Source organism: Annulohypoxylon truncatum (genome assembly GCF_022578515.1).
Source record: "Annulohypoxylon truncatum strain CBS 140777 unplaced genomic scaffold F4807scaffold_1, whole genome shotgun sequence".
Classification (NCBI taxonomy): domain Eukaryota; kingdom Fungi; phylum Ascomycota; class Sordariomycetes; order Xylariales; family Hypoxylaceae; genus Annulohypoxylon; species Annulohypoxylon truncatum.
In genome coordinates, this window is record NW_025953787.1 from 748,536 (window position 1) to 775,509 (window position 26,974).

Sequence of the window (26,974 nt, forward strand, 5' to 3'; positions counted from 1 at the left end):
ACGATACCATATCACAGATGGTTATTCTTAGAAGCATAGAGATATTGTTAATAATACGTTCTTTTGGCTACACATGTGGCCGGCTAATGATCTGCTGAGAGGACGCACTCCTTCGGAAAATTGATGAAGATATTGAGTGAGAAGTTTAGAGTGAATGAATCTACTCCGTCTCGTTCCGTTCTACCAGATATTGGAGATTGTGGCTGACCCCGACTTTATATCATCAAGCTAGCCCTGATACGGAGTAATCGCTGTGGCGCTGAAACTCTCAGCCATTGAAGAGGTACCTATGTATTTCGTAGTTAAGTCTCTTGAAAATAAGCGCCGATTTAACCTTGGAACCTTTTCTACCTGGCATTTTCAACTGCAAGCTGCAGGCGTTCTATCACAGTCACATTTACTACGCGTAGAAATGTGACGACATCTTCCGCTCCGGTAAGGCTGCTGTTCTTCAGTCAATTTAACCATCTCCCGAAGGCTCCTTGGCACTTTTCTTGGAGCGCGCCTGCGACAGTCGGGCACTTTGCTGCAACCCCTTCTAAGGGTTTCTTTCTACACTACTGGTCATATGTCCAAACTGAGATGACGAAGCGCAAATGTGCGTATTGTCAAGCAAACCAAGAACGATGAGAATATCATAAAATACCAGATTAGGAGTCGCCTGAGGGCTTCTCGAAGGAATCCCGAATCCGGTTTTCCTCAGGCTCGCCGAATCTGCTACCATCCGATGTCGCGCATTATTCATCTATTAGGTAGTCCTATCACATGGGTTGCCTTACCTTTTTGAGATATTGCGAGGCTCTTTCTTTCCCAAACAGGATCATGGTTAATGAGTCTTGTTTTTTTGGTCTCTAAATGATGACCAGGTAGTCATGATTCTTGCCGCCAGCGACCTCACCACCGACCCACTGGAGGTGCTAGGTGAGATTACCGAACAAATCACGGCGCTTAGGAACAATATCTAGGCCAGGAATTAACCTCATTGGCTCCTATCTTTCCGGGGTAACCTTTTTGAGATACTCAGCTTTTGTTATTCATGTGCTCTCCTGTTTCTGATCATTCTTCACAAAATATATGTGGACTTGGTCGGGGTTTTTCAATACTACCAGGGGTAAGATGGGTAAGTATTGCTTCAATACCACCCTTCAGCGTGTGGTTAGGTGGTATTTCACGTCTTGCTTCTAGGCGCCGACCGCAACTAAATCGCCAGTGGCATGCGATTGATAGCGCGCGATGCATCGCCATCACCACCTCAATGGTCCATCAAGACCGATCGGATCTAATATATTATTTGGTCTGTTCCGGGTCTCGCAATATGGCTCTCTAGCCGTTAAACCATTGCACTATTTTATATTTCGGAGTATTTGAATATCTCCAGGCTCTCTTTAGAGCGTATTCAGAACTCTAACCAGCTGGCTGGCGGTAATTTCATGAACATCTTGTAATACGTCCAGACCCTAATAATTTATTCTTACCGCCACTCTTTTAGTTTAGGAGAATTGTCCATATGTCTCCAGGCGAGATGTCTTCCCTTTCGTCCATTCTGATTCTTGCGCTCTTTACACAACATACCGCTAGTTTACAAGTTACACCAAATTCTCCTTGCGCTTCGTTGTGCGTAGACTCTACCAGCCTAGATCTGTCTGATCCAAATTCGTCCACGACGAATAATTCCGACATCACATGTTACGATTCCGAATATTCTAGCTCATCTGCGGGCCAGAAATACCAAAGCTGTATGAGTTGCCTTCAAGATAGCACCTTTGCTCAAGGGAGTGAGAGCGACCAGCTTTGGTTTTTATGTAAGTACATCTGGTCCTTACCTACCTAAGTAGATATCAATTCTAACATTAAAAAGATAACCTCAGATATACGTTTGATTATTGCATATTAGGATTCCCCAATGCCACGAATGTGCCGTCGACTCCCTGCTCAACGTCCACTGCCTGTGGTGGATTAGATGAGGCCTTCACGGATGACAAGCTCAACCCAAATACGCCTGACTATTCTTACTGTAGTGCGGATGGTTCTGGCATGACTGATGATGTGGTGTCCGAGTGCATGTCCTGTGTAGGCGCCTTGGACGGCCAGAACTATTTGGCAAACTGTAAAACGCCCCCATCTTTCCCTTTGTATCTTAATTGCTAACGACAGTCTTAGTTCTCATCGCTTTGGATGCAGGTTGCAAACAGCAACCTTCGATAGGAACACTTATAGGATTGAATGACACTGTATTCTCCGAGACTAGAATCAGTGCTGTTGATCCAGCCGTTGAGAAATCTACTGGCAACAGAGGGCCTGCCCTAACTACAACTCAAATAGCTGGAATTGCTGTCGGCGCCGTTGTCATCGTCTTAGCAATATCTGGCTTTCTATTTGTACATTTCCGTAAGCGGAAAAACCGCCGTCTTCTACTCGGAGGTGTCAGAGCCTCAGTGGTAGGACAAAAGAAGAGCCGCCATCGTCCTGACTCATCACTCTCATTCCGATGTCAAACGCACCTGACACCTAGATCGCCAGCATTCTTTCCAAACCCATCCAACGATACTATCGAAGAGGAGAAACCTTACGCAGGTCCATTCTCCGCCCTTGGTTCCCACCCCATTTCCCCGAAGTCGCCAAGGCAACCCGCCTGGCGATCTCAGACTGGCGATTTAAGTCTCAATTCTTATTCTCGACCGGGCACCAAAGCCTTACCATTACACAACATCGCCACCGCAATACCAACTATACCAGGAAACGTGCACTACTCTACTTCGCCGAAGGCTGCGTTCTTCTCGCCTACTGATGAGCCGACCAGCACCACTAGCACCAACAGCACAGCGCAGCTTCTACCCCTGAGGCAATACAACCCGGCCGAGTACGGAATTTCCTCTCCACAAGTGGGCGACACTCCCGACGGCATGTTTAGCAGTCCTACATCCGGGTCCACTTCCAGTCCCCTGCTAAGCCGCGCGTGGGAGCAGAGGGCTCCGACGTGGGACTTACCGCCTCGCAGTTCTAGCAAGCCGGCAGGTATTGGAGCTTGGGAAAGGGTGGCAGCTGGGGTCGTGGCGAAAAATAGGAGGACTAGTAATTCGGGGAGCCCCGTCGAGACCAAGCAGATTAATTTCAATTTTCCGCCCCCGCCTGCTCGGCGATGATTCGCATGTACATAGCATGTATAGTATACTTTTGTATTTGAAAGCCATGATTAATTAATATTACCATTGAGCTTAGTGGGCGGAGTTCGTCCAGTGACAATTTCCATGACGACTCATAGATACATAATGCGGCAGGCTAGCTGCGAGCATTCGGTGAGTTCCATGGCTAAGAATAGGGATAACCCCGCTCCTAATTTCTCTTCATGCTCGATATGTTTTGATAAAACCTACGAACCACAATTGGTAAGTTTTGCTGCCAATGGGAATAGGGTTCGCGGCAGCACCTTTTCTTCCAGAATTTCAAAGCCTCGGCGTGCATATAAGATAAACATTTCGATACGAAATTACGACGCAGTATAAATCGAGTCGTTATGCCGAGCATTCTCAGGCGCTTCGTCGAAAAGGGCAAGTTCAAGCGAGAGAAAGAAAAGAGGAAGCAAATAGCGGATAATAGGACCGACGATGAATCTCCGAAGGCTGAAGAAGAACCTGATAGAGCGTCCCTTAATGATGGCCTTGGAGCGCTAGCATTCCTTGATGACTGCGAAGATCACAGCAATGGGATTGATCTCGTTTTCGTCCATGGACTCCGTGGGTCCCGATTCAAGACTTGGTCTAAGGGGGACATTTTTTGGCCCCGGGATTTTCTCAAAGATGATCTAAAGAAGGCTAGGATAATCACATGGGGTTATGATGCAAATATCGCCAACGCCTTCTCGTATGCCAGCAGGGAGAGTCTCTTTGGTCATGCCAATACGCTGTTGAATGACTTAGCTAGGCTTAGGCGAGGAATAGTTCGTCTCTTACCTAAAATCCCCCAAACCCTTGATTATTCTTTGAGATTAGCACAAATTCGCAGGATAAGATGCTGACGAAGTTCAAAAGACCAGGCCTATCATATTTGTCTGTCATAGCTTCGGTGGCCTCGTTGTCAAGGAGGCTTTGATAACCTCCGACAACTACCGAAACCACAATAGACATCCTACACGAGGTGCAATATATGCTAAGACTATCGGGGTGATTTTCATGGGGACACCGCATCAAGGAAGTTCAAAGGAAAGCTATGGCGAAATTGTAGCTAATATCGCATATATGTCTTTCCGGCAACCAAACAAACAACTCCTTCGGACCCTAAAACCTTACTCGCACGTCCTCGAGAAGCAACGCAATGATTTTACAACGATCTCAAACGAGATGAGCATCGTTTGCATTCGGGAAGAGCTCCCGACAGGAGCCGGCATAGTATGCAGTTGCCTATATTCAACCCCAATACCTTATTAGTCGCTAATACGAAACCGCCTAGATCGTCCCAGGAGACTCTGCTTGGCAATGCAGCTTCGGAGTTATTCTTGATTCAGTTCATGCAAATCATATGGACATGGTTAAGTTCTCAACTAAGGACGAGAATTATAGGAAAGTACTTGGCTATATGGAAGAGATTCGTGACGCTAATACATCTGGCGCTGATCCGGGTATGTTGCGCCACCACTTTTCTCGGTTTTCTTCATGATGAGTTTTAAATGAAAAGAATTCTAGATACTTGGTATTACAATGGATTAGGACCAGGACTCTGTACAGCCACAGAGCATTCTCCGTGAATAATCTTTAATCGCACGGAAGCTAATTAATCTCTTAAACGAGGAAGAAATGGTCGAGTCGCTAAGTAACGGTGCGTCTGTCTGCAACAATTGGTACTTGATCTAACAATCACTAGAAATACTACGTACCTTGAAATCCTTTATGATCGGAAACAGGCGACAAGGCATAGATGATGCTTATGCAAATACCTGTTCTTGGATTTTTGAAAGTGAATCACAGGATAATGAAACGACTGCGGAATCAGGTCAATTCTTGTCTTGGCTCCAAAACGACAACCCATTTTTCTGGGTTAGCGGCAAGGCCGGGTGCGGAAAGTCTACCCTGATGAAATATATGCATGAAGACAAAAGAACCGAAGCCGCTCTCAAAGATTCTCTGTGGACTGAGGCCAAGGAGTTGATATTGATAGGGCATTTCTTCTATGATCGCGGCAACGACAACCAGAAATCGAGGGAAGGAATGCTTAGGAGCATTCTATTTCACATCCTACAAATTCACAGAAAACTTATCCCAAAGAGTTTCCCTATCTTTTTCGAAGGGAAAGGCCGTGTCGACATATCTTCATGGGTCATTGATTGGGGCAATCTTAGCGAGGCATTCTTTTCGATGCTAAAGCATCTCCAAAATACCAAAATTTGCCTTTTCTTAGACGGCCTAGACGAATACCGCATGGTAGGAAGAACCAACGAATACACCGAAGAAGAGTTGGATCTTATCTATGATGGTGAGAATGAGGACGAGGCTTGGGGACTAAGCCCTTGGATAACGAACGGACATAAGGAGATCGCTCACTTTATCCACGGCCTCGGGGCTAGCGGTAATATAAAAGTATGTCTATCCAGCAGGGAATTGAATGTTTTTGAACATGAGTTTCGAGATTTCCCTCGGATAAGGGTCCATGAACATACAAGCGAATCTATCGTCCAATACTGTCGGGGCAATCTAACCAAGGCGGCGCCAGATCTCGATGGCCTGATGGAATTTGTGTCTAAGATTGCCGGAAGGTCATGTGGCGTGTTTCTCTGGGTGCGAATCGTCGTTGGTATGCTCATTGACGGATATACCGAGGGCAATTCAGAGAACGATCTATGGAAGGTTCTGAACGCCCTTCCAAAAAGACTCGGTGGTGATGATGGACTTTATATGCGCATGATGAAAAATGTCAGGCGTGAATATCTATCAGAGTCAAGGAGACTATTCCAATTAGTCTCGAAAAGTGAGAGGCGTGAATATCTATTGGAGCTAAATGCACTATTAGAATTAGGCTCGAGAGATTTGAGTTTTGCCCACGCACCTCTCGATATCATAACTCTATTCTTGGCAGAGGAATGGCATTTAGAAGATGGAGAGCAAGAGCTAAGGGCCAAAACCGACAAATACCAACCTAAGACATGGGATGAAATGAAACATAAATGGAAAGCGCGAGAAAGGCGTTTGAAAAGTCGATGCGGTGGTTTGCTCGAGGGAACGGAGGAAGTGCAGTTCATGCACCAAACAGCCAAGGAGTTTATCTCACGGGCCTATTTGAACAACAAAATCTTCCAGAACGCCGTTGGGTTTTCTACCGAATTTGACATACATTTGGCTATCATGAGCGGATATATTCGGCGCTTAAAACGCTGCGCAGAAGTCGTCGTGACTCCTGACAAAGTCCAAATCAATCCACAAATTCAAAACATCACCACGAATCCATTCGAGACAATTGAAATGTCTTCTACCGCTCCCGTGCTTTTCCAAGATATATTCTTAAATGCCTCATGTTTGGAAAGGATGAATATGGAAAGTGATGCTTACCGCCCCTATATCAAACTCCTTGATGAGCTAGATATCGTCGGTGGCCAACTGGTTGCTTCTTTGGAGGACCTATCTTACCTTGGTTTCACTTGGTTTGACGTTTATTTAGCGAATGGGAGTCCCTCGCAGGGGTCGGGGTTTTTCCCGAGAGTTCAGAGCTTTTTGCAGCTCGCGTTCCTCATCGGTTTAACTCCATACATTCGAGCAAAAGTTAATGGCCAAAGACTTCGAAAGGACCAATTGGATTTTTTTCTATTACAGATTTCTCGCCATCCTACAGTCTCATTGCGGCATGTATATCCTGATATCCACAATACGTCAAAGCCTGAAATATTTGAATTGTTGTTCGAAGAAGGGGCTGAGCCTAACTGTCGAGTGAGTGACCCTACATGGAAGTTGCAAGATGGTTGGACTGCTTGGACATGTCATCTCGCACAGGATAGAAACATTCGTCATTCAAAAACGAGTGAACGATGGGATACTATAACAAAGCTTTTCCTAAGGTTTGGAGCCGATCCAACAGCACACATATTCGAAGAGGGTAAGCGATTGACAGCAGAGGATGTCCTAAAGAACGCGTTGGCTAAACATTGGGATTTCCAGAAGGATTTGGATGAAATCTTAGAACTTCTGAATCAAGCTAAAACAAAAAGAGATTTGGGAGAGCTGGCAGCTCTTGGCTAGTCAGTCGTCCGGGACGGGAGGATCGGGGGTTGGCCTGCAATACACTGCAATGCTCTTTACGTAGCTCTGGAGAGTTTGTGATTGAAGAGCCCCTAGCTAGGTGGCTTTCGTACATAATATCAAGATGGGTCCATGACAAAAGTTACTTCTCCTCTAACACACCCAACTCTCCCAGAATAATATCAGCCGCCTTCTCCCCAATAGCACAAGCAGTATTCATCGTATTCGCAGACACGCTGCCCGGCACAATGCTCAAGTCCACCACCTTGAGCCCCTCCACCCCATACACATTCAACAGCGGATCTACGACCCCCATCTCGTCCCTAGGCGCCATCTTGCACGAGCCGAGCGGATGCCAGCTCAAGTCCACATTCTCCCGCAGCCACTTCTCCAACACCGCTTCATCCTCCGCGTCATACGCAACCTCCTGTTTCCCCAGCGGCAGCGGCCCCTCGAGCCCCTCGGGCCTATCTGCCCCGGCGAGCGCCGCGCGCGACGCGGGAGAGAAAGGCGGGTGGCTGAGCGGCAGCTCGCCCCGGAACACGTCCATGCGCCGCACGACCTCGCGCTGCTTCTTGTACAGCCACTTCTGCATCTCGAGGTCGAGGCCCCGCGGGTCCGTCAGCATGCCCGTGGCGAAGTCGAGGCGGTCGCCCGGCTCCGGGCCCGTCGCGTGGACGTGGCCCCGCGAGTACGTGTTCACCGTGAAGGCCGACACCCCGAAGTACTGGATGGGGGCTAGCTTCGACGGGTCGCCCGGGAAGCCGGCCACGCTCGCCATCATGGCGACCGGCTTGCTCGGCGCGTCCGCGAAGTCCCGCGCCCAGGCTTCCTGGAACGCTGGGCTCAGGGACGCGATCTCCGAAGGGCTTGGGCGCACCTTGCAGTGCACGTCTTCGGCGTTCCAGCCGAGTATTTTGGCTTTGGTGCGCATGAGTTCGTCGGTACTCACCCTGCCTGCTTGCACGCCGTCGATGGTCTCGTCGGGATTAAGACTCGACTTGTATCCGTAGAGCTTGATGTTGTGGTCGTTGAAGTTCTCGCCTACGCCGGGGACGTCGGCGACCAAGGTTTGGATTCCTGCTTTCTTCAGGATCTGCGGGTTTCCTATTCCCGATCTCTCCAGGACGGGGGGCGTGCCCAGAACGCCGCAAGATACGACAACGAGCTTTCTGGCTTTGACGGTGCGGATTGGCAAGTTCTCGGCTTTGGGTTTGTACTCGATACCGCTTGCTTTCTTGTTGTCGTCGAACAAGACGCGGCGAACCTGCGATTCAACCAGGACGTGGAGGTTTGGGTGTTTGCCGTCCTGTAGTAGCGGGTGCACGTAACCATGAGCCGTATCCTGGCGCTTGCCATCATGGCTTATGTAGCGCATGGCACGCTGGGCGCCGTTCATGCCGTCGAGGTCATTGAGGTCATGCCGCTCGGGGAAGCCCGACCTTTTAGCTGCTGCGAGGAAGTCCTCCTCACATCTCGGGGCGTTGTAGGTGCCGCTGGTGATGTGCAGGGGACCTTGATGTCCATGAAGATCCTGATCTCCTGGTCCATGATAGGTTTCGATCTGTGACCATCTTGCATCAACACGGGGGATTTGAGGAGAGCAGATGGGAAGGTCAGCAGCTGCTCAAATACCTTGTTCAAGTACGGTAGCATCTCGTTTGTGGACCAACCGGCGGTGTTCCATGCGTCGAAATCAGCCCTCTGGACACGGCTGTAAACCACTGCAGAATACAACTATCAGCCACTGATCCGTACCATGATCCAGACTAGGTATATATGCATGTTCCATAATGAAGCCTTTGGGAAGCAGCCTTACTCATGTTTACAGACGAACCGCCTCCAAGGGTGCCTCCAACGGGCTCGATAAGCTGCCGACTACCCAACTGCTTCTCCCGGTTAGACTGATGGAAGGTGGTGAACCTGTTGATGGGGAGGTAATGTGTGATGAACATGAGTGGCTGAACGATGGTCGGCTCATCGTGATTGTTAGGTCCACCTTCAACGACTAGGACTGAGACGCCAGCCTCAGCAAGGCGTCCCGCGAGAACACAGCCTGCCGTTCCCCCTTTACCTCAGTTAATGACAGGAAGCGAAAGTAGCATGAATAGGAGAAGGCAGGTAAGCGTACCTCCCGCAATGATCACGTCCACTTCCTCGACGTGGTTTGGCAGCTCAGTGTAAAGGCCCATCTTGAGTTTGTAAAGGTATCTAGGGCGTGTGAATGACGCAGACTAAAGCACGGAGGGTCGTACAGGAGAAGAAGGACTGGAATAATTGGTATTGAAGGTTGCCTCCCTGAATCGACTTCGCGAAACGCACCGGCGGGTTTCAGTATCGCATACAATGAATTCGCATATACGTTATCTAAAACAAATTGCAGCTCATACAGAAGCCTCGCAAGTTTTCAGAAAAAATACGATCTGAAGGTGTTGGGTGTTTCGTCATTTATTAGTAGTGCTGATGCAGGCATGTAGTACACGTGATCCTTGGTCCTGTTGGCGGCAAACACAGGGTCGAAACCAACACGGTTATGCATTCTTCTTAGATATTAACAGGTAGAACTACCGACTGGTGGTCGGATAGCGATGCCATTCTCCACTCCGGGGCCGAAGATTGTCGTGTACTTTGATATCACGGAAGTGTATAACAAAAAAATAAGAAAAATAAATGAAAAAAAAAGTATTATAACAACTATTAAAATGGGGTAAAGTAGCAAGTAAGGGGTGGAAATGAGTTCATTTGCATTGAACGTGCACTAACAGACCAACGCGCAGCCTGCGTTGGGGCTGAGCGGGGAGCTATCACTTGAACGTGTGAAGCGAACGCACAGGGTGAATTTGAGCTTGATGTATCATTTATGTAATCGTTGAAGATTGTACTTACAAGAATCGACAATCCTAATGCCAGACTTGACACCCACGTACGTAAACTTCCTTGATATTCCGGTCGTCACCTGTCATGATGAACTTATCAAAAATAGTTCTCAGGGAATCTTCATCTTCCAACATAGTCATGACCCCAGAGGCATTCGCATCGATAACCAGGGCATCAAACTCCTTGCCGAGCTCGAAATTGCCAACCTTCGTATCCAAGCCGCATACTTTAGCCCCTCCAAGCGTGGCCAAGTAGAAAAGCTCTCCGATGTCTAACCCCTTGTCCTTTCCCTGACTCATCACTTCCCGCGCGTTCGATGCCACAAGTGCTTGTCTCATAGCATCTAGAATGCTGCTTGAGAATCCCCCGCCGCTATCGGTCCCGAGACCGACTTTGATGCCGCGCCGTAAGAAGTCCCTTACCGGCGCCGCCATGAAACCGCCACCGACCGTCATATTAGAAATAGGACAATGCGCGACGCCGCAGTCAAGCTCCTTGAGGCGGCTCATCTCGTACTCGGTCATATGGCAGCAGTGAGCGAGTATCGAGCGCGCGTTCAGCAACCCGTAGTGCTCGTACAAGTCCGCCTCGCTCCCCTTAAACTGCGGGAACAACTCCCGCGTAAAATTCATCTCTTGCTCCGCCTCGTTAAAGTGCGTCTGGATCGGCAAGCCCGGGTTCGCGGCCGCGATCTTGCCCAGGCCGTCCAACAAGTCCGGATCGCAAGAGATGGCGAAGCGGGGCGTCAGCACGTGTTTCAGCAGCTTACTCTCCGGATCGATGTCTCGGATGTGTTTGATGCACTCTTCGGTGTCCTTGAGGGAAGCCTCCACGCTCACGTCGCGGTAGTAGTCCGGGGCGTTCCGGTTCATGTTGCACTTCCCGACGAGCGCGCGCTGGCCCTTTTCCAGGCAGATATCCGCGAGGATGTTGGTGGCCTCCGCGTGTAACGAGCCATAATACGACGCCGTCGTGATGCCCTGCTTCAGGAAGCCGTCCACGCAGCTAGAATAGACCCGGCGTGCGTACTCCGGGTCACGGAAGCGTGCCTCATTCGGAAATGTGACTTTCTCAAGCCAATCCAGAATGTGCATGCTCTGACCGAGACCGCGCTGTGCCCATTGTGGCGCATGGTTGTGCGTGTCGACGAAACCTGGGATTAGGAATTGGCTGCGGGGTAGGTATCGCACGCTCTCCGAGGAAATGGAGGGGATTTCCAATGACGATAGTAACGCGGGCACCTTATCTCTAGAGATATTCTCAGTTAGGTTGGCGATCTTACCGTTAGCGTCGACGATAAGCAAGGCGCTCTCGAGTATGACGAGCTCCGTCGGCCCTCGTGAGTGAATCACTGTGCCGTGGAAGAGCTGATAGCTCATTTGATGTGCTTTGTCTATTAAATTCTTTGAATAAATCTAAAATTGACGGTGTATGGACTAACAAAATGTTATTTGAGACTAGAAGATAAAGTTTCGTAGTAAATAGAGAGCCCTGAAGCCAAGATTGAATGCTCCGATTGTACCGCAAACATAAGACACACTGTGTCAGCTGAGAACCTGACAGTGCCAGCTGTGGCCAGGTGTTCAGGGGTAGTTTTTGCTTCGTTACCGGACAGTGCAAACGTTTAACAACTAAAGTTTACAGAGGAACCTTATAATAGGTACGCAGTGTGAATTAGCATTAGCGTATGACGCCTCCGCTTGCCTTTTTCACCGCGCATTGATCGAAAAAAGGAACGATAATTAAGATATATATTTGAGCAGTAACTAGCCTTTGTGTTGGTAGCAAGTCTTACTCCCGTGTATTGATATCCTTACTTGCAACGTATTTATACTTTCCTTTATACGAAGCATCTTATATAAATGTAAAGTACCTATTTCTTCCTTATTCATTGTTCTTTTTTTCGATTCAAATGCCGTACCAAATGTACGACAAGGCATCACAATCCCATGCTAATACCGTATAATATAGGGGATGCTACTAAAATCATCGTAATAAACGACCTTTGATTTTCTAGGCCCTTATCGTTACATTTACATATATACCAAGAGACCTACCTCGGTGAGTTCATTATAACCTCTTTTTTTGCTATGGTATTTTTCTTTGTGTACAAGGGGTCATGCGCCGTTGTCTGGGTGACTGACGCCTGGTAGGACTGGTGTAATCGGAAGAAGGCAGTGGCTCAAGACTTAATAACTCACGTCTCCAAGCACCGACAAGAAAGTTTAAAGGGTTAACTAAAATACTAGGTACCTACTAGGTACTAGTATTTATCCCGCGCCCAAGATTTTGCTTGGAACTTGTACTTTCTCATACAATCTTTCCCACGCGACTGCACGCAATATCAGCAACCATGGGTATGTCGATAAACAAACAGATGGGCGAAGACAATGCGTCTGCTGTCGCCGACATCATGCACCATGACGCCCAAGAAATCTTACTTGAGAGTACGCAACAAGGTAAACATATTGAAGACACAAAACCCGACGACCAACTTGCCTTCAACCTCTTCCTAGAAGAACGAAACGTTCCTAGAACAAAATTTCCTAGTCAATCCGAGCACTATTCTATTTCTCGGTCCAAACACGAGAGGACTCCTCGAATAATTAATCACAACACATTGCAAGCTCCCGGGAACGGAGAGAATTCCTTGAAGACAGGACAAGCCAACATTAAACATACAACCGAACATGAATCTATCGAAGAAGAAAAAAACTCACCATTTGCTGGTTCAAGTCAATCCAGCAATATGAGACCATGCGTGGCTTGTGGAGAGCATAAATTTCTCTCAAACTTAGCTCGTACTCCGTGTAAACACGGATATTGCTCGGAGTGTACCAACCGAATGTTCGAAATGGCGACCCAAGACGAGGAGTTATTTCCTCCGCGATGCTGTGGGCAACGAATACCCATTGAGGGGAACGAGACATTACTAAATGTCGGAGTACTGGCTAGCTTCCAAGCAAAGGAAGCTGAATACACCGCACCTCATCGAACATACTGTCATCGGCCAGAATGCGCTGCGTACATCGCGCCGACGGCGTATATAGATGGCATTGCTATCTGTGGCAAATGTCAGCAGAGAACCTGTTTGACATGTAAGGGTGCCACACATGATGGCGAGTGCCCGGATGATAAACAACTCCAACAAGTCATGCAGCTGGCACGAGACGAGCAGTGGCAGCGCTGCCAAAGCTGCAAAGCTCTTGTAGAGCTAAACTTCGGATGTAACCACATAACGTAAGTTTAGAAATCTTAACAGCAACTATAACGCAGCCTATTTACACTCTCTAGATGCCGATGCAAACACGAGTTCTGTTACACCTGTGGTGCGAAATGGAAGACGTGTGAATGCCGGCTATGGCAGGAGGCTCGCCTACTCGCACCCGCGGCGCATGATCGTGTTCTACCAGATCTTGGCGCGGAGAGACGGGCCTGGAGGAGAGCAGAGGAGATCGTACGAGACCTGCAACGACGCATAGGAGAGGACCCGCAAGTTCCGCACCGGAGACTCATATTCCGACGTAATGCTCGAGTTTTCCAGAGGTATTATGTCGGCTAGATGTCTTTTTACGTGGCGAGTATATTGGACTACATGGACAGGGATATTCTTATTACAAAGGGATAATGCATCTACCGCAGCAATGCCTTTCAATCTCGCTTTTTCCAGGAGTTTGCCTATGACAAACAGGTTGTACTTATAATAATAGAAGTTCTGAAGTTACATACAGGTAGAACGGGGGAAATCCGTCCAACACCATTTTCGGGGCTAGTTTCTCTAGCTACCTTTAAATTATACAAATATGATGAGTTAGGCGTGTATAAGTCTCCCGAAACAAGATACCTTGGAATTTGGTCCTTCTACTGGAGGTACCTTTGCCCCTTCACTGACCGTGGCTGACAAAACACCACTAATTCTACTGCAATTACGGCACGTCTCGCCCCCTAAATCCCCATATTTATGGCGTACCCAATCCGCCAACCCATTCCCTTTGTTCGCCCACGCCACCTCCCCAAAGTCCCCGAATCTTCGCTATGCCCTGGGCTATGAGGAGACCCACCTTCCTATTTGGAACATTTGGTCAAGTCGAAACGGATTCCCATTGGTTGGCAGGCATTCAACGATCGCCAATATTCGCGTATAGTGGAGGGTCATAGGTTTCTCTTCGAGGCATAGAGGATATAATTATTATGTAAATTCTAGTGCAAATATTTCTATGAAAAACCTCAAGGTGTATGTCAGTATAATAATAGTGACCAAATGGTTGTGCACCATCTCTTCTTTTCCCCTTCTTAGAGGGGTCGTTTTGACACCTGGAATTTTAGGACTCTTCTTAGCGAACATGTTACCGGCCACTCCATCATGGTGCTCAGCACCCCAATCACACAGCGGAGAAATGAACATACCCACGGATATCGAACTTTCCTTCACTCCAGTAGGTAGGTTGAATCCCCGTCGAGCTCAATACCACGTATTGTACCAGGATCTTGCATAACTGTTTCCCTAATGGCGATCTGTCCGCTAATTTTTAGTGGATAACCGCTATAACTCAGTGAGCTCAGTCACTAAAGCAAGGCGTTACACGGTGCAAACATGCTCGAGATCATGTGGTTTTAGCCTACTAGGTAGTACGAGCAGGTGTGCAAGACTTTTTTACCTGGACTTTCCTACCTCTAAAGATCAGATTATGCGACTGGAGTATTTGAAGAGTTATTATATAATGCACAATCTAATTATGTATACTTTATGATATAACTATACTGAATAGTTATATACTATGTCTTCAACATCGTCTTCATCATCCCGCAAAGTCAATCAACTATCTGAGGTGCCCTTGAGTCTTTGCTGGAATACTTTGTAGTTTCTTTTCCAAACTTCATCCATTCCTGGTAATGGATCTACCCCGGCCTTCGTTAGATCTCTATTGACCCAGTTCAAAATTTTGTCTATGTACGCATCCTCCGCTGCGAACATGCTGTGGAACCTATCTCCAGGCCGGAACCGAGCTTTACGTTCTCTATGTTCCTCCTGCATAATCGATTTAGGGGGCAGTTGAGCTTGTCCTGCGAATACTTTGGCTGCCACCTGAGCCTGGAAGTCAAACAGAGAAAATGTCGACACCAAGTGAGAAACTCCGATAAATGCTAGCGTAGGGTCCGGGATGTAGAAGATGTCCTTGTGTAAGTTGTGTGTGATGTACCCGTCAGACGTAATGAGGACCTTCTCGTCGGCGTCCTCCCAGGGAGTTAATGGTTGTTCCAAATCGCCAAGAAAGGGGTAAGACGTGATGTAACCCGTTGCAATAATAACGTGATCGATGCCTTCGAGAACCTTCCCATCTTCAAGGACGACTTTGCCCGGTATCGCCTGACCAGGCTCCAGGGGCTGAGATTTAGACTCTCCATCGACTGTGTCAGGAATAAACTCGGCAACCATCGCAACCCTCTCAACACCCTCAGGTAAACGTGATACAAGTACATCATACTTGCTTTCCCGTCTGCTCTGAATTATCTTGGCTCCCAAATGTGAGGTCTCCTTGGCAATGTCTAAGGCCGAGACACCGGCGCCAATTATGAGAATAGTCTTATTACTGAAAGGAACAGGGGTTCGATATTGCTTTGAATGCGTGACACGATCCGAGAAGAGTCGTTTCCACGTGGGGAGTCCTGGAACATCTGGCACAAATGGGATATGATAGTGCCCGCTCGCTACTACAACAGCGTCAAACTTCCATGTTCTTTTCGTCAGCGTGTGGCCGGATTTGGTCCTTGTGAGTGTGCTAGTCACGATCGTCCATTTGTCATCTCCATCTGGTTTTGATACGCTTTCCACTCGCGTGTGAAAACTTATCTTCTCGTAAACATTGTGAATATGAGCGATGTCTTTGATGTATTGGTGGACCACTTTTTGATCCACGAGATCCTCACTACCTTCTGGCCATTGTAACAGGCTACTTCGCATAATAGGAGTTGGAATATTATTCTTCAACCCGGCATAGCTGCGATTATGTCAATATCCTGTAACGAAATTTGGAAGTGGCTTTAATAAAGGGGAAAAATCCACATGATATTATTAAAGATAGAGAGCATGATGGAAGGTTAATTTGATGATTTGAACATGACGTTCGGTTTCTGCTCGGGTTACTCATACGTACCATGGATTAGGTGGACCATGTATCAACGCAACTTCGTTTGAGCTTAATCCTTCTTTTTCAACCTCTGCCCAATTCGGAGATGGAGGTCTGACATTAGGAAACGGTGGGTCCCTGTCGGGTTGGGGTTCATAATCCCAAACACCGCCGACTACTCCGGTTCGTTCAAATACGGTGACGTTAAAGCCGGCCCGGAGGAGGTGAGCTGCCGAAACAACACCACTGATACCCGCGCCGATCACAGCCACATCCTTAATGTTACCGAGGTCCGGCCCGCTCTCAACTTTGCTGTCACTGGATAGGGAACCCATAGTAGTAATACATAGATAGATGAGGAAAAAGGCTCAATGAGTAGCGGCCAAAGCAAGATATGAATAGAAACGAACCACGGTTGACTGTGGAGCATGCAAATGATTCATCAGCTCATTTACTCGCCAGAAGCATGCTCTCCTCATTTTCAATGCTTGGTGTTGATTAGAAATCGCGGCATACTCCTGAATTGGATCCGAGGGATGAGGCGATATGCAACAGCGATTACGTGCTTGTTACATCCATGCTTATGCGGTAAAAAACGTGGGAGAGAACTTACGATCGAACGGAGATGACGAGGTAACAATTCTCGATATATCTACTTACTTAGGTACATAGGTCATATATAGGGGAATTGCGCAATTTTAGCTAATGCGTGATTATCCCTTAGTTCGGCCCTCGACATAAGAGAAGGCGTATTCAGCTTAGGTCTCGCGTCAATATTCTCCCTAGCTTCTCATTGTATTTTCTATCATCGAAACATGGCCTAGTCGTGTCTGCCACTCTAGTAATTCTCTAGCTATTCTATGCTTACTGACCGTGCTTTCTTAGCACGCTCTCGGCGATGAAGGATTCTTATCGTGAGAGAAGTCACAATAAGGCCAGCAGCTATGAACACCATCGTGATGAAACCCTTGCGATATCGCGGCCCATCAACTTGCTGCCAAATGATCAATGGTAGCCATGCCTGAACGACGTACGCCATCTCGTTCATAGTTCCCACCACTAGAGCGCGCTCTTCATTGTCGTCACTACAGATCTCATGCGCCCACGCGAACGTCAGCCCACTGATCCCTCCTCCAATAGTACCTATGATGTAACAAGCCCATTTCCAGCCAACGGGGATATTCCAAACCCCGAGACTTGTGTTGGTAATGATGTTGACAACCCCTGAAAACACCATTGCTGGCCACCTTTCTCCTTTGAATAATGAATCTGAAGTCCAGGCGTATATGTACGTAAAGATCACAGCGATGGCCGATGAGATAGTCGGGTAGGAGTTTATCGCGGTAACGCTGTACCCTTCCTGTTTCAGCCAGATCGCGAAGGCCGGCTGGCTACCATAGCCCGTGCCATTGTTGAAGAAAATGTATAAAAGCGTCAGTGCGTATATGTGCCACGAGGAGAAGATCTTCTTGAGTTTGGCCTTGGTGTATGGTCCCCGGTTAGCTCGACCTTCTAATTCCATGCGTTTCTTTGCTAGCACTATCTCGCCCTTGTTTAACCACCACGCTCGAGTGATTTCGGGCACATCCGGAAAGAAGAAGAAGCCTGCGATGGCGATCGGTAAGGATATCGTGGTATTTATGATAAAAAGCCACTGCCAACCCTTAAATCCATCCACGCCGTTCAGATTATAGACTGCAGCCATCAAGTAGCCGGAAAACATCGTTCCTATCGTACCGCTTGCATGAAAGATACAACTTCGCTTGGCAAGTTCATCTTTTCGATCTGCTATTTATTAGCATTTCGTCAAAGAGCGGAAGTATTTTATTCTATAGTATATCTCCCATAGAAATAAATAGATAAAAACATACTGTAGAAAGTTAGTTCTTAAATCCTCAAAAATGTTCGATTTGCCACAGAAATAAAGGGGGTGGAAATGATACGAAAACGGTGAAACTTACCACCAAGATCCAATGACATATTGCATGCCGGGATAGAAAGCGCTCTCGGCGAGCCCTATAAAGAATCGGAGGACGTATATCTGCGTTGCCGTCTGGCACTTTGAGATTAAGATGGTCAAAACTGACCACACAACCTCACATGCCGGTATCCAAATAGAGGGTCGAATTTTGGTGAGCAAAATATTGCTGTTATTGTTAGTAACGCCGATCTGGAGAGGTGATTAATAACGTGCCTTACCTTGGGACTTCGCCAATGACATAGCCAACCGTCCAGCATGCAGTCATGTAGTTGAGCTGGTTACCGTAAAGCCCAAGATCCTCTTTCATGCCAGATACGAAGGCGCTGTTGACGTTTATCTGGTCGAGATTTTTGATGAAGTAACCCAAAGAAGCGAATGTTAAGATCACCGCGTCTAGCTTGAACAAGAATCTCCTCTCCTCTGGTGATTTATCAAACGTGTCCCAGAAGTACGATCTCCATGTTTGCTTCGGTTTCACAACTACAGGTGTCGTCGAATCAGCATCGCTGTGGTCGACGCTTTTGGCAGCCACTTCGCCGTCGACTTCGACCACGTTCTTAGTCGTGATCTCTTTGTTCGCCATGTCGTACTCGTGAAATCAAACCTGCATGGAAGCTCTACTGGAACGATCAAACAAAAATGCTCGGGGTATTACTATCTTAAAAAGAGCCTGCCTCCCCTGAAGCTACACAGGATTTGTTCACGCTATTCTTCGCGTATAAAAATATTTATCCCGCGTTTTGAGGAACGAAGGCCCTTCGAATAGCGTCTCATTATAGACAATCCCTGCTCGATATCAACCTAGATCTCCCGAGCAAGGAAGAACTACGATGTACGATTATCAATAGGTTGCTCCTCCAGGGACCGAAGCTTGCAAAGCTTGGTCGAGCATACGTATAACCCAGCAATGTGCAAGGTCATGGGATAATACGCCTAGCCATTTATGGAGGAGGAATTCTAGAACTATTATGTACACGGCCTTACAGCTCATGCAATGTAGTGACCTACGAAAGAAGAGTGTGGGGTTCTAATTGTGTGTTATTTGGAGCTAAAGAGGTAGAAGGGCCGAGGCAGACAAGGTGGTGATCACCTCAACGTTGGCTACCATGACGCCATGCTTCACCCCACAAACGCGTCGAATAGCACCCGCATTACGCACCCTACCTGCATTTAAGAGGCGATCTTTCTCGCATCATCCTTCTCCAATATCGCGAATTGATAAGGAACTCCAATCACGACATTTATCAGTCGCGGAGAACTGTTTACTCCTCAGTAGATTCTGCAAAAGACTGTCATGCAGCGGCAGCTAATAGGAATGAAGCAGATACAGCTTACCAATCGTCGAGTCTGAACATTCGAGTGTGTCCATGGAGTTGGAGAATGACCTGTCGTCGAATTCAGCGAAAATGAGGTCAGTGGTAAGGGAACTCCAACTGAATGCTCAATGCCACTATATAATTCCGTTGGAGGTCATACGCATCTTGGGGTAGGTGAGAAGTTAGAAGAGAGCTCAGTTTTTCCCCTTGGAATATTTACAAAAAATTGAAATAAATCAGATAAAAACATACACCAAGTCTTCTTGAAATCGTGAAAATGGCACCTGCACCAATTGACGAGCGCATCAAGGATGTTGCGGAACCTCGCAAAGACACGCTGGGCCTACCCGAGCCGGCCCTCCGCCGCCTAAAGAAGGCGGGAATCGATCTCTCTAACGGCTACCCTTACCGTCCATCGAGGCCTCTTTACCTAGACGACGTCTACCAAATCAGGAGTAAAGAGTGGAAACACGACGACGCCGGAGCCCGCGCGGATAAGTCAAAGTCGGCGCTCCTGTCAGCCGCCACCAAAGTGACAGACCTTACCGCACACATCGGAACCGAGATCGAGGGCCTACAGCTCAAGGACCTCACGGACCAGCAGAAAGACGAGCTGGCGCTCCTCATCGCCGAGCGGAGCGTCGTCTTCTTCAGAGACCAAGATATCTCGCCACAGCAGCAGCTCGCGCTCGGCAAGTACTACGGCGAGGTAGAAGTTCACGTAAGTCCTACCCAAAACCAAAACACCTCCTACCTCCCCCCCCTTAGTGGAAAAGTACCCACATACTTACACCCAACGAATAACAGCCGCAAGTCGCCCAAGTCCCCGGCAACCCAGGCGTGACGGTGATCTGGCCGGACCTGCAAGCAACAGAGCGAGCGGCCAACTTCCGCAACCCGGGGGGCGCGTCGCGCTGGCACACGGACCTGGTGCACGAGCTGCAGCCGGCGGGGATCACGCACCTGCACAACGACACGATACCTCCGGTGGGCGGGGACACGCTGTGGGCGAGCGGGTACGCGGCGTACGAGAAGCTATCCCCCGACTTCCGGCGGATCATCGACGGCAAGCTCGGCGTCTACCGGTCCGCGCACCCGTACCTGGACCGCGCGCATCCGGAGGCCGGTCCGAAGTACGTCGAGCGCGTGCACCCCATCGTGCGCGTGCACCCGGCGACGGGCTGGAAGGCGCTGTGGGTCAACCGCGCGATGACCGATCGCATCGTGGGGCTGGATAAGGCGGAGAGCGATGTCATTCTGAACTACTTGTACGATGTGTATGAGAAGAACGTCGATATCCAGGTGCGCTTCCGCTGGACGCCGAATACTAGCGCGCTTTGGGATAATAGGTAAGCGGACCCAGCCCCCCTTTTCTCCTCAGTCGTCCGCAGTTGCTAATTTAGGCTCCTTTGTAGAATCACTATCCACAACGCGAGCTGGGACTATGGTGGGAAGCACCCTAGGCACGGGACGCGTGTTACAACTTTGGGCGAGAAGCCGTACTTCGATGCTTCGGCTCCGACTAGGCGAGAGGCCCTTGGTTTGCTGGATGAGAGCGAGAAGCAGGTTGATGGTCCTGCTTGAAGACTTTTGAATGTACCGAGATAGATATAATAAATTGACTATATCTCGGAACACATTTCACGATTTTCTTTTTTGCCTTATAGCTGAAAGAGTTAGCATGTTTTCCCTCTCCGCATTGGTTCGGTTCACTAACAACGCCTCATGAGAGATAAGGGCTTTCTTAGTCTTAAACCTGACATGTCAAAGCTTTACCAAGACACAATCGACAATCCTTTGAAAGATTCAGCTTGCGTATCACTCCCCGCGGGAAGAAGTTCTCACTAACCTAATGCTCTCCACCTAGGCCGAAATAGTTATTCCGCGTCAGCTTGTACAATTCGACAATTAGAACAGGTCTCGAGCACATATTAGTATCGTGGAGACTTTATTCTCGGAATACGATGTAGATTTTTTCTCTTCTCAGTCTGGTAGTCAAGTTAGTAGTCAGTGGAGATATCAAAGTTGGTAATGCAGACCATGGTAGAACAAAGGGGGATCACGTGACTGAGCTAGCCCATATTTTCCAATACTCACGCCAAGCGTACATTCAAGTAGTCATTCATATTCATACTCATCTCTATCTACCTTAATAGGTACGCCATCCACAGCCCGCCTTTCAAGCAAAAGATACGGTCCAATCAGCGCCAATCCTAGCACCGACCCGTTTTATAACCGCAAAAGCAGCCCTGCCACCTTCCGCCTTGTGGTAGTCCAATGGCACCGAGGTCTTCTTGCCCTCGGACTCAACTTCTACTTCCTTCTTGTCTGCCCATGATGAAGGCGCCCCGATGACGATGATCTTGTCAACGGATACACCGCGCATGAGCTTCAACCACTGCCCTTCCTTCACGCTCTTGGCGTCACGGCCTTCCGAATCGGTAGAAGTAAGGGTTGAGCCCTCGAGCTTGAACTTGCGGTGGATGTACTGGCCCTTTTCATAATCGAAGGAGTCGCCATCGTCGACGTAGAGCTCACCTTCCGCTTGGCCATTCTTGCCAACCGCCACAACAAGAGTGTAGTCGTCGAATTTCATCAGCTGAGTAGAACGACGCGGTGTATCCCGACGAGGTAGGATGTGTCCGCCGCGCATCAAAACGGGGATAGACTCGAGGGGTGCGTCGACGGTCAAGTATTTCCCTTTAGTTGTAGCAAGCTTCTTGTAGTTAAAGTAGTCATAATAAACCTCGTCATCCGGAATATAAATATCCACAGAACGTTTATCCTTCTCCACGACCGGCTTAACCAAAAGACCAGTCGATCCAACGAAGAACTGGTCATCGATGTCGAAACCACCTTCTTCGCTTGGATGTGTCCAATATAGAGGACGAATGATAGGGCTACCATCTTGATTGGCATGATAGAATGCGGTGTACCAAGCCGGAAGTAAGCTGTAGCGGAGACGCAAAGCAGAGGTGATGATAGATCGATACGGCTCCGCAAGGAGGAATGGTTCCCGGCGCCGGGCATCAATATGAGCGTGTCCTCGGAAGAAGGGATAGAAGGCACCGGCTTGATACCAACGACTCTGCAGTTCCAGTTCTGGGTTACCAAAGAAACCACCGACATCAGCACCGGAGAAGGGAAAACCAGAAATTCCTTGGGCGAGAATCATAGGAACAGATGCGCCAAGGTGTTCCCAGCTGGCCTGGTTGTCGCCGGTCCACATCGCACCAAGACGTTGCGAGCCAGCAAAGAAGGAACGGGTAAGTACGAATGGGCGCTTCAGTTCGCCCTTCTTTCGCGATAGCATAGCCTCGTACGTAGCATTATGGAAAGTCATGCCGTTGACGTTATGGATGTCGCGATGCTCCCAGCCGCCGTGGTGGAGGTTGTCTTTTGGCATAGTAACCTCCGGTCCGTTGAATACCGATGGCTCGTTCATGTCATTCCAGATGAAGGTGTTCTCCATTGTGCCCTTGAATCTATCATAATTGAAAAGACTTGACCACCACTTGATGGCGGCCGGGTTGAAAGCATCAATCCAATGCGAAGATCCAGGCCAGCACCAACCATCGAAGTCATTACCATCCTTATTCTTGACAGCCAGGCCCTTCGACTTCAGTTCGTCGGAGACATGGTAACCTCCGACATTCTTGATGTGAGGATCAATGATCGTGACCAGTTTCCTCCCGTGTTCATCCAGGTGTTTTCCCATGGAGATGGGGTCCTTGAACATGTCGTTGTCCCAAGTAAAGTACTTCTTGTCATCGGTGTATTCGATATCCAACCATATTACATCGTACGGAATATGATACCGATCCATTTTGCGGTCAACCTCTTTGACATCATCGTCCGAGACGTAGTTCCATCGGCATTGATGATAACCAATGGAAAATTCCTGGGGTAGGGCAGTGGTGCCAGTGAGTTCGGCATAATTCTTAGTAATATCGCGAGGCGTTGGGCCAAGGAAGACGAATACGTCCATCAAGCCAGACTCCGAGATCCAGTGGGTTTGGGTGTTGGTCTTGGCACCAATTCCGAGTGCTAAGGGGTTCTTGGATTCCTTGGCCTTGGTGATGTCGATCCAGGTTTCGGCCGTATTGAGCCAGAAAACACCAACGGTGGAATCCTTCCGCTGAGCTTGCATGAAGGGAATCGCTCCATACAAAGTCATTGGGCTGTCCAAGACATACTCGAAAACATCGGCATTATATAACCTGTACGGTTCAGCGTAGTTGCCCTCACCGCCGCGGGTCTCCTTCAGTGACAAGGGACCAGCATGCTCCGGAATTCCGTAGACGTGCTCATAGCCCAAGAAAGTGATATCAAGGGCAACGCTCTCAGGTCCACGAGGCTTAGAATCGGTATTACCACCGAAGGTCTCTTCCCACCAAGTGCTCTCGTCTTCTGATGGAGCTACCTCGGGAGTTTCTTCCTTCTTCTCTTCTTGTCCTTCTTCGCCTTCCTTTTTCTCTGGTGCCGGCTTCTCGATCTTCGGTCGCCAATGCTCCATATTTAACAGGCCGCGGTCGTTGAGTCTGATTTGAGCAACGCCATCTCGCTTGAATTCAATCGAATATGGTTCATAATTGATGTCGGCTTCAAATGCTAAGTTGGGGCCATATTGGATCTTCATGCCAGTCTCACCCTCATGGGAGACTTTAGCATCCGTGTCAACATCCAAGCCGCCAACAAGAGTCCACTTTTCAGCTTCGTTATATCTTTCTTTTCTAGCCCCGCTATTGTGTCTAATTTCGATGTCCTTATCTTGTCTCTTTTTCTCGTCGATTGTAACACGTGCCGTACCCGATTTCAAGAAAGATACGGTAATGGGAAGTTGGACAGTATTTCCTTGTTCGTCGATAGTTTTTAATATGGTAGCATGGAATTGGCCATCCTTAAACGAGGCCAGCTCGGAAGGAATCTTGTAGGGTGCTTTCCACTCGGATCCTAGGGCAACAGCATTGTCGGCATAAGCTCTATTTCTCTTGCAGAAGCCCGATTGATGACATTTCTTGAAATCATTTTCCTTCACCGCAACTAGTTTCTATTAGCTTCAATTGACGGGTTTTTGATCAGCTATTCAAGTTATTACCTCCTGGCGTAAAAAGTGAACATAGAACAGCGAAAAGGCACAAGAAAGCGGCCCATCTTGGGGACAACTGGCTCGAACCAGCACCGGCCATCTTGGTCCCCTTGGCACGGCGTCCCTTGATATAGTGGATTGTATCGACAATGGGAGAGAAAAGTCAAAGCAGGGAGGAAATTAAATCATTGAGATATGTAAACATTAAATCATGAGTGGTTTCACTCAATTGCTTCGCACGGTCGCAAGCAATTGGATATGTTGTGCTTGTTCTTTGTGGGAGGTTTAACTTGATGCGAGCTGTCCATTCAAAAGATACGAGATACGTAGCTGTGCCTTGAAGCTCCCTTGAATTAGGTAATCTGGGTAGTCTGTATTTTAGCCTGTAATTAAGCCACAATTGTCGGTATCCACTAGTCTCCACCATCAACACGGAGCTCCTGATAAGTTCCAAGTTGCAACGACGAACAGTGATCCGTTAGTTACTAGCCACACGCGCAGACTGCGATATTGCAAGTATTGGATATACCATCTTTGCTGTTAATCTGTACAATGTTCATCATCTAGTTGTGGCCTGTTGTGAGCTACATCGTGGCTGCATGGGAACTTGGGCAATAACTGAGACTCTTCTGATTTGTGAATAATTCCCTTCACTATTCTCCGTTTGATCAATCACGACTCTTAGCCACCAATTGTCACAATCAACAACATCAACAATATCTCATTTTCTCGTACATCTTATCCACATTCCTTATTCTTAGAATACTAAGAAAATTAATCGATAATTTCCATAATCATTACTTATGCATCTTTTTCTATACTCGATAACCAAAACTCCTCCAAATACATAGTGTTTTAAGGTTGAGTCTTCAATTCAAGAAATACACGAACAGCCTTAGCATACAGTTACACCCTAATGACCGAGATGTACAAGCCACAGCCACAGAACCTGCAAAAACAACCTTTCGTACTTGGAGGCAGCGGACCTCAAGCTGGTGGTGGTAGTGGCAGTGGAGGAAGGCGCCACAATTCTGAAAGCCACGTCAAGCCCAATCCCCGGCGACCCAATGGACCTTCAGGACCCCGCCATGCCGCCAATCACCCCGCCTTGAAGTATCTTTTCTTCAGCTTGTCAAGTCTGTGCTTGGTTTTTTTTCTATTCTTCCTTTTCCCCTGGACACAACCAGATCGTCAAGGTTGGACATTCGGCCAAAGTGTTAAGCACGACATAAATATCTACAGAGGAGCACTATTCCAGTCTCCTTCTACTTTAACTATCACCACCACCGTTACCCAATCTCATATCCAACCTACCGAAAAACCGGTGCCAACGGAAGAACCCAAGATGTCGACTACCGAGCAGACGTGAGTATTCTATAATACCATATTCCCCAGCTCTAAATGTTGCGACTATGTATAAGAGACTAACATATTGTTTACAGTTTCATTGCCATCAAGCCTGATGGTGTCCAGGTATTCCAATCCCTACGCAAAGCTTGATCTTCCAAACATTGTTCTGACCGTTGCCCTAGCGTGGCCTCGTTGGTGCCATCATCTCTCGCTTCGAGAGCCGTGGGTGAGTATAATAGCCTCTTCCCATCATTCATAACCTCAGTCTAATCGTCAATAGCTTCAAGCTTGTTGCCCTCAAGCTGGTCACCCCCGGCAAGGCCCACCTTGAGCAGCACTGTAAGTCATTTTCGTCCCCACCAAACTTCAATGGCTCCATGGACTAACACAATTATAACAGATGCTGACCTCAAGGACAAGCCCTTCTTCCCTGGTCTAATTGAGTGTATGCCACCGTGAAAACGACTATCCCATTCGATATAGCTAACCCAAACATAGACATGAACAGCGGCCCAATTGCCGCCATGGTCTGGGAAGGCCTTGACGCCGTCAAGACTGGCCGAAGTACGTTCACACTGCCGTTCTGTAGTAATTATAATGCTAACCAGCAATTTCACAGCTCTCCTCGGCGCCACCAACCCCCTTGCCTCTGCCCCCGGCACCATCCGTGTAAGTAAATGTCTTGACATCCACATCTGACTCAGCTAACGAAGCATAAACAGGGTGACTTCGCCCTTCAAACCGGCCGCAACGTCTGCCACGGCTCCGACAGCGTCGAGAACGCCAAGAAGGAGATCGCTCTATGGTTCAAGGAGGGCGACGTCATCAGCTGGGAGAACGCCCAGGCAAAGTGGATCTACGAGTAAAAAAAGTGGTTACGAAGTTCCATATGATGTCGTACTAGCTTGATCTAGCTTGGACAATGCTCAAAATTACGTAGCATGGTCCAGCAGATAGTGCATGTCGCCATAAATAAAAGAAACCATAGAGAGAATCTTGTTTATTATTTGTGG

General features: G+C 48.1%; 10 protein-coding genes across 10 annotated transcripts; 5 read left to right on the plus strand and 5 right to left on the minus strand.

Annotated features, from left to right (window-relative positions):
• Positions 1 to 1,417: 1,417 nt before the first annotated feature.
• F4807DRAFT_7527 (uncharacterized protein) lies at positions 1,418 to 3,265 on the plus strand. The gene is made up of 3 exons (XM_048003444.1): positions 1,418 to 1,802; positions 1,859 to 2,107; positions 2,161 to 3,265. The coding sequence occupies exons 1-3, from the start codon at positions 1,508 to 1,510 to the stop codon at positions 3,141 to 3,143; spliced, it is 1,527 nt and encodes a 508-aa protein (XP_047859263.1). The 5' UTR covers positions 1,418 to 1,507; the 3' UTR covers positions 3,144 to 3,265.
• A 1-nt stretch (position 3,266) lies between these two features.
• F4807DRAFT_7560 (uncharacterized protein) lies at positions 3,267 to 7,291 on the plus strand. The gene is made up of 5 exons (XM_048003450.1): positions 3,267 to 3,937; positions 4,029 to 4,385; positions 4,447 to 4,615; positions 4,789 to 4,812; positions 4,858 to 7,291. Exons 1-5 carry the CDS (start codon positions 3,515 to 3,517, stop codon positions 7,218 to 7,220), a joined length of 3,336 nt encoding a protein of 1,111 aa, XP_047859264.1. The 5' UTR covers positions 3,267 to 3,514; the 3' UTR covers positions 7,221 to 7,291.
• Positions 7,292 to 7,362: 71 nt separating this feature from the next.
• On the minus strand, positions 7,363 to 9,412 carry F4807DRAFT_455195 (GMC oxidoreductase; the record flags this gene model as incomplete). Its single annotated transcript, XM_048000672.1, has 4 exons — positions 7,363 to 8,784; positions 8,856 to 8,944; positions 9,040 to 9,288; positions 9,352 to 9,412. 4 exons carry the CDS (start codon positions 9,410 to 9,412, stop codon positions 7,363 to 7,365), a joined length of 1,821 nt encoding a protein of 606 aa, XP_047859265.1.
• An 86-nt stretch (positions 9,413 to 9,498) lies between these two features.
• On the minus strand, positions 9,499 to 11,566 carry F4807DRAFT_7571 (guanine deaminase). Its single transcript, XM_048003451.1, has one exon. It carries the CDS (start codon positions 11,474 to 11,476, stop codon positions 10,121 to 10,123), a length of 1,356 nt encoding a protein of 451 aa, XP_047859266.1. The 5' UTR covers positions 11,477 to 11,566; the 3' UTR covers positions 9,499 to 10,120.
• An 884-nt stretch (positions 11,567 to 12,450) lies between these two features.
• On the plus strand, positions 12,451 to 13,847 carry F4807DRAFT_466226 (uncharacterized protein; the record flags this gene model as incomplete). The annotated part of the gene is made up of 2 exons (XM_048002361.1): positions 12,451 to 13,337; positions 13,392 to 13,847. 2 exons carry the CDS (start codon positions 12,451 to 12,453, stop codon positions 13,657 to 13,659), a joined length of 1,155 nt encoding a protein of 384 aa, XP_047859267.1. The 3' UTR covers positions 13,660 to 13,847.
• Positions 13,848 to 14,913: 1,066 nt separating this feature from the next.
• Positions 14,914 to 16,560, minus strand: F4807DRAFT_455198 (FAD/NAD(P)-binding domain-containing protein; the record flags this gene model as incomplete). The annotated part of the gene is made up of 2 exons (XM_048000673.1): positions 14,914 to 16,096; positions 16,253 to 16,560. 2 exons carry the CDS (start codon positions 16,558 to 16,560, stop codon positions 14,914 to 14,916), a joined length of 1,491 nt encoding a protein of 496 aa, XP_047859268.1.
• Positions 16,561 to 17,078: 518 nt separating this feature from the next.
• F4807DRAFT_449276 (MFS general substrate transporter) lies at positions 17,079 to 18,789 on the minus strand (the record flags this gene model as incomplete). The annotated part of the gene is made up of 3 exons (XM_048000008.1): positions 17,079 to 17,982; positions 18,187 to 18,372; positions 18,425 to 18,789. 3 exons carry the CDS (start codon positions 18,787 to 18,789, stop codon positions 17,079 to 17,081), a joined length of 1,455 nt encoding a protein of 484 aa, XP_047859269.1.
• A 1,010-nt stretch (positions 18,790 to 19,799) lies between these two features.
• Positions 19,800 to 21,106, plus strand: F4807DRAFT_455201 (alpha-ketoglutarate-dependent sulfonate dioxygenase; the record flags this gene model as incomplete). The annotated part of the gene is made up of 3 exons (XM_048000674.1): positions 19,800 to 20,243; positions 20,330 to 20,871; positions 20,938 to 21,106. The coding sequence occupies 3 exons, from the start codon at positions 19,800 to 19,802 to the stop codon at positions 21,104 to 21,106; spliced, it is 1,155 nt and encodes a 384-aa protein (XP_047859270.1).
• Positions 21,107 to 21,541: 435 nt separating this feature from the next.
• F4807DRAFT_404416 (glycoside hydrolase family 31 protein) lies at positions 21,542 to 25,031 on the minus strand. Its single transcript, XM_047996115.1, has 2 exons — positions 24,621 to 25,031; positions 21,542 to 24,565 (listed from the first exon to the last, which is right to left on the minus strand). Exons 1-2 carry the CDS (start codon positions 24,709 to 24,711, stop codon positions 21,702 to 21,704), a joined length of 2,955 nt encoding a protein of 984 aa, XP_047859271.1. The 5' UTR covers positions 24,712 to 25,031; the 3' UTR covers positions 21,542 to 21,701.
• F4807DRAFT_404418 (nucleoside diphosphate kinase) lies at positions 25,021 to 26,955 on the plus strand. Its single transcript, XM_047996116.1, has 8 exons — positions 25,021 to 25,976; positions 26,054 to 26,084; positions 26,144 to 26,187; positions 26,242 to 26,300; positions 26,362 to 26,406; positions 26,460 to 26,525; positions 26,581 to 26,630; positions 26,684 to 26,955. Exons 1-8 carry the CDS (start codon positions 25,528 to 25,530, stop codon positions 26,825 to 26,827), a joined length of 888 nt encoding a protein of 295 aa, XP_047859272.1. The 5' UTR covers positions 25,021 to 25,527; the 3' UTR covers positions 26,828 to 26,955.
• Positions 26,956 to 26,974: the final 19 nt, after the last annotated feature.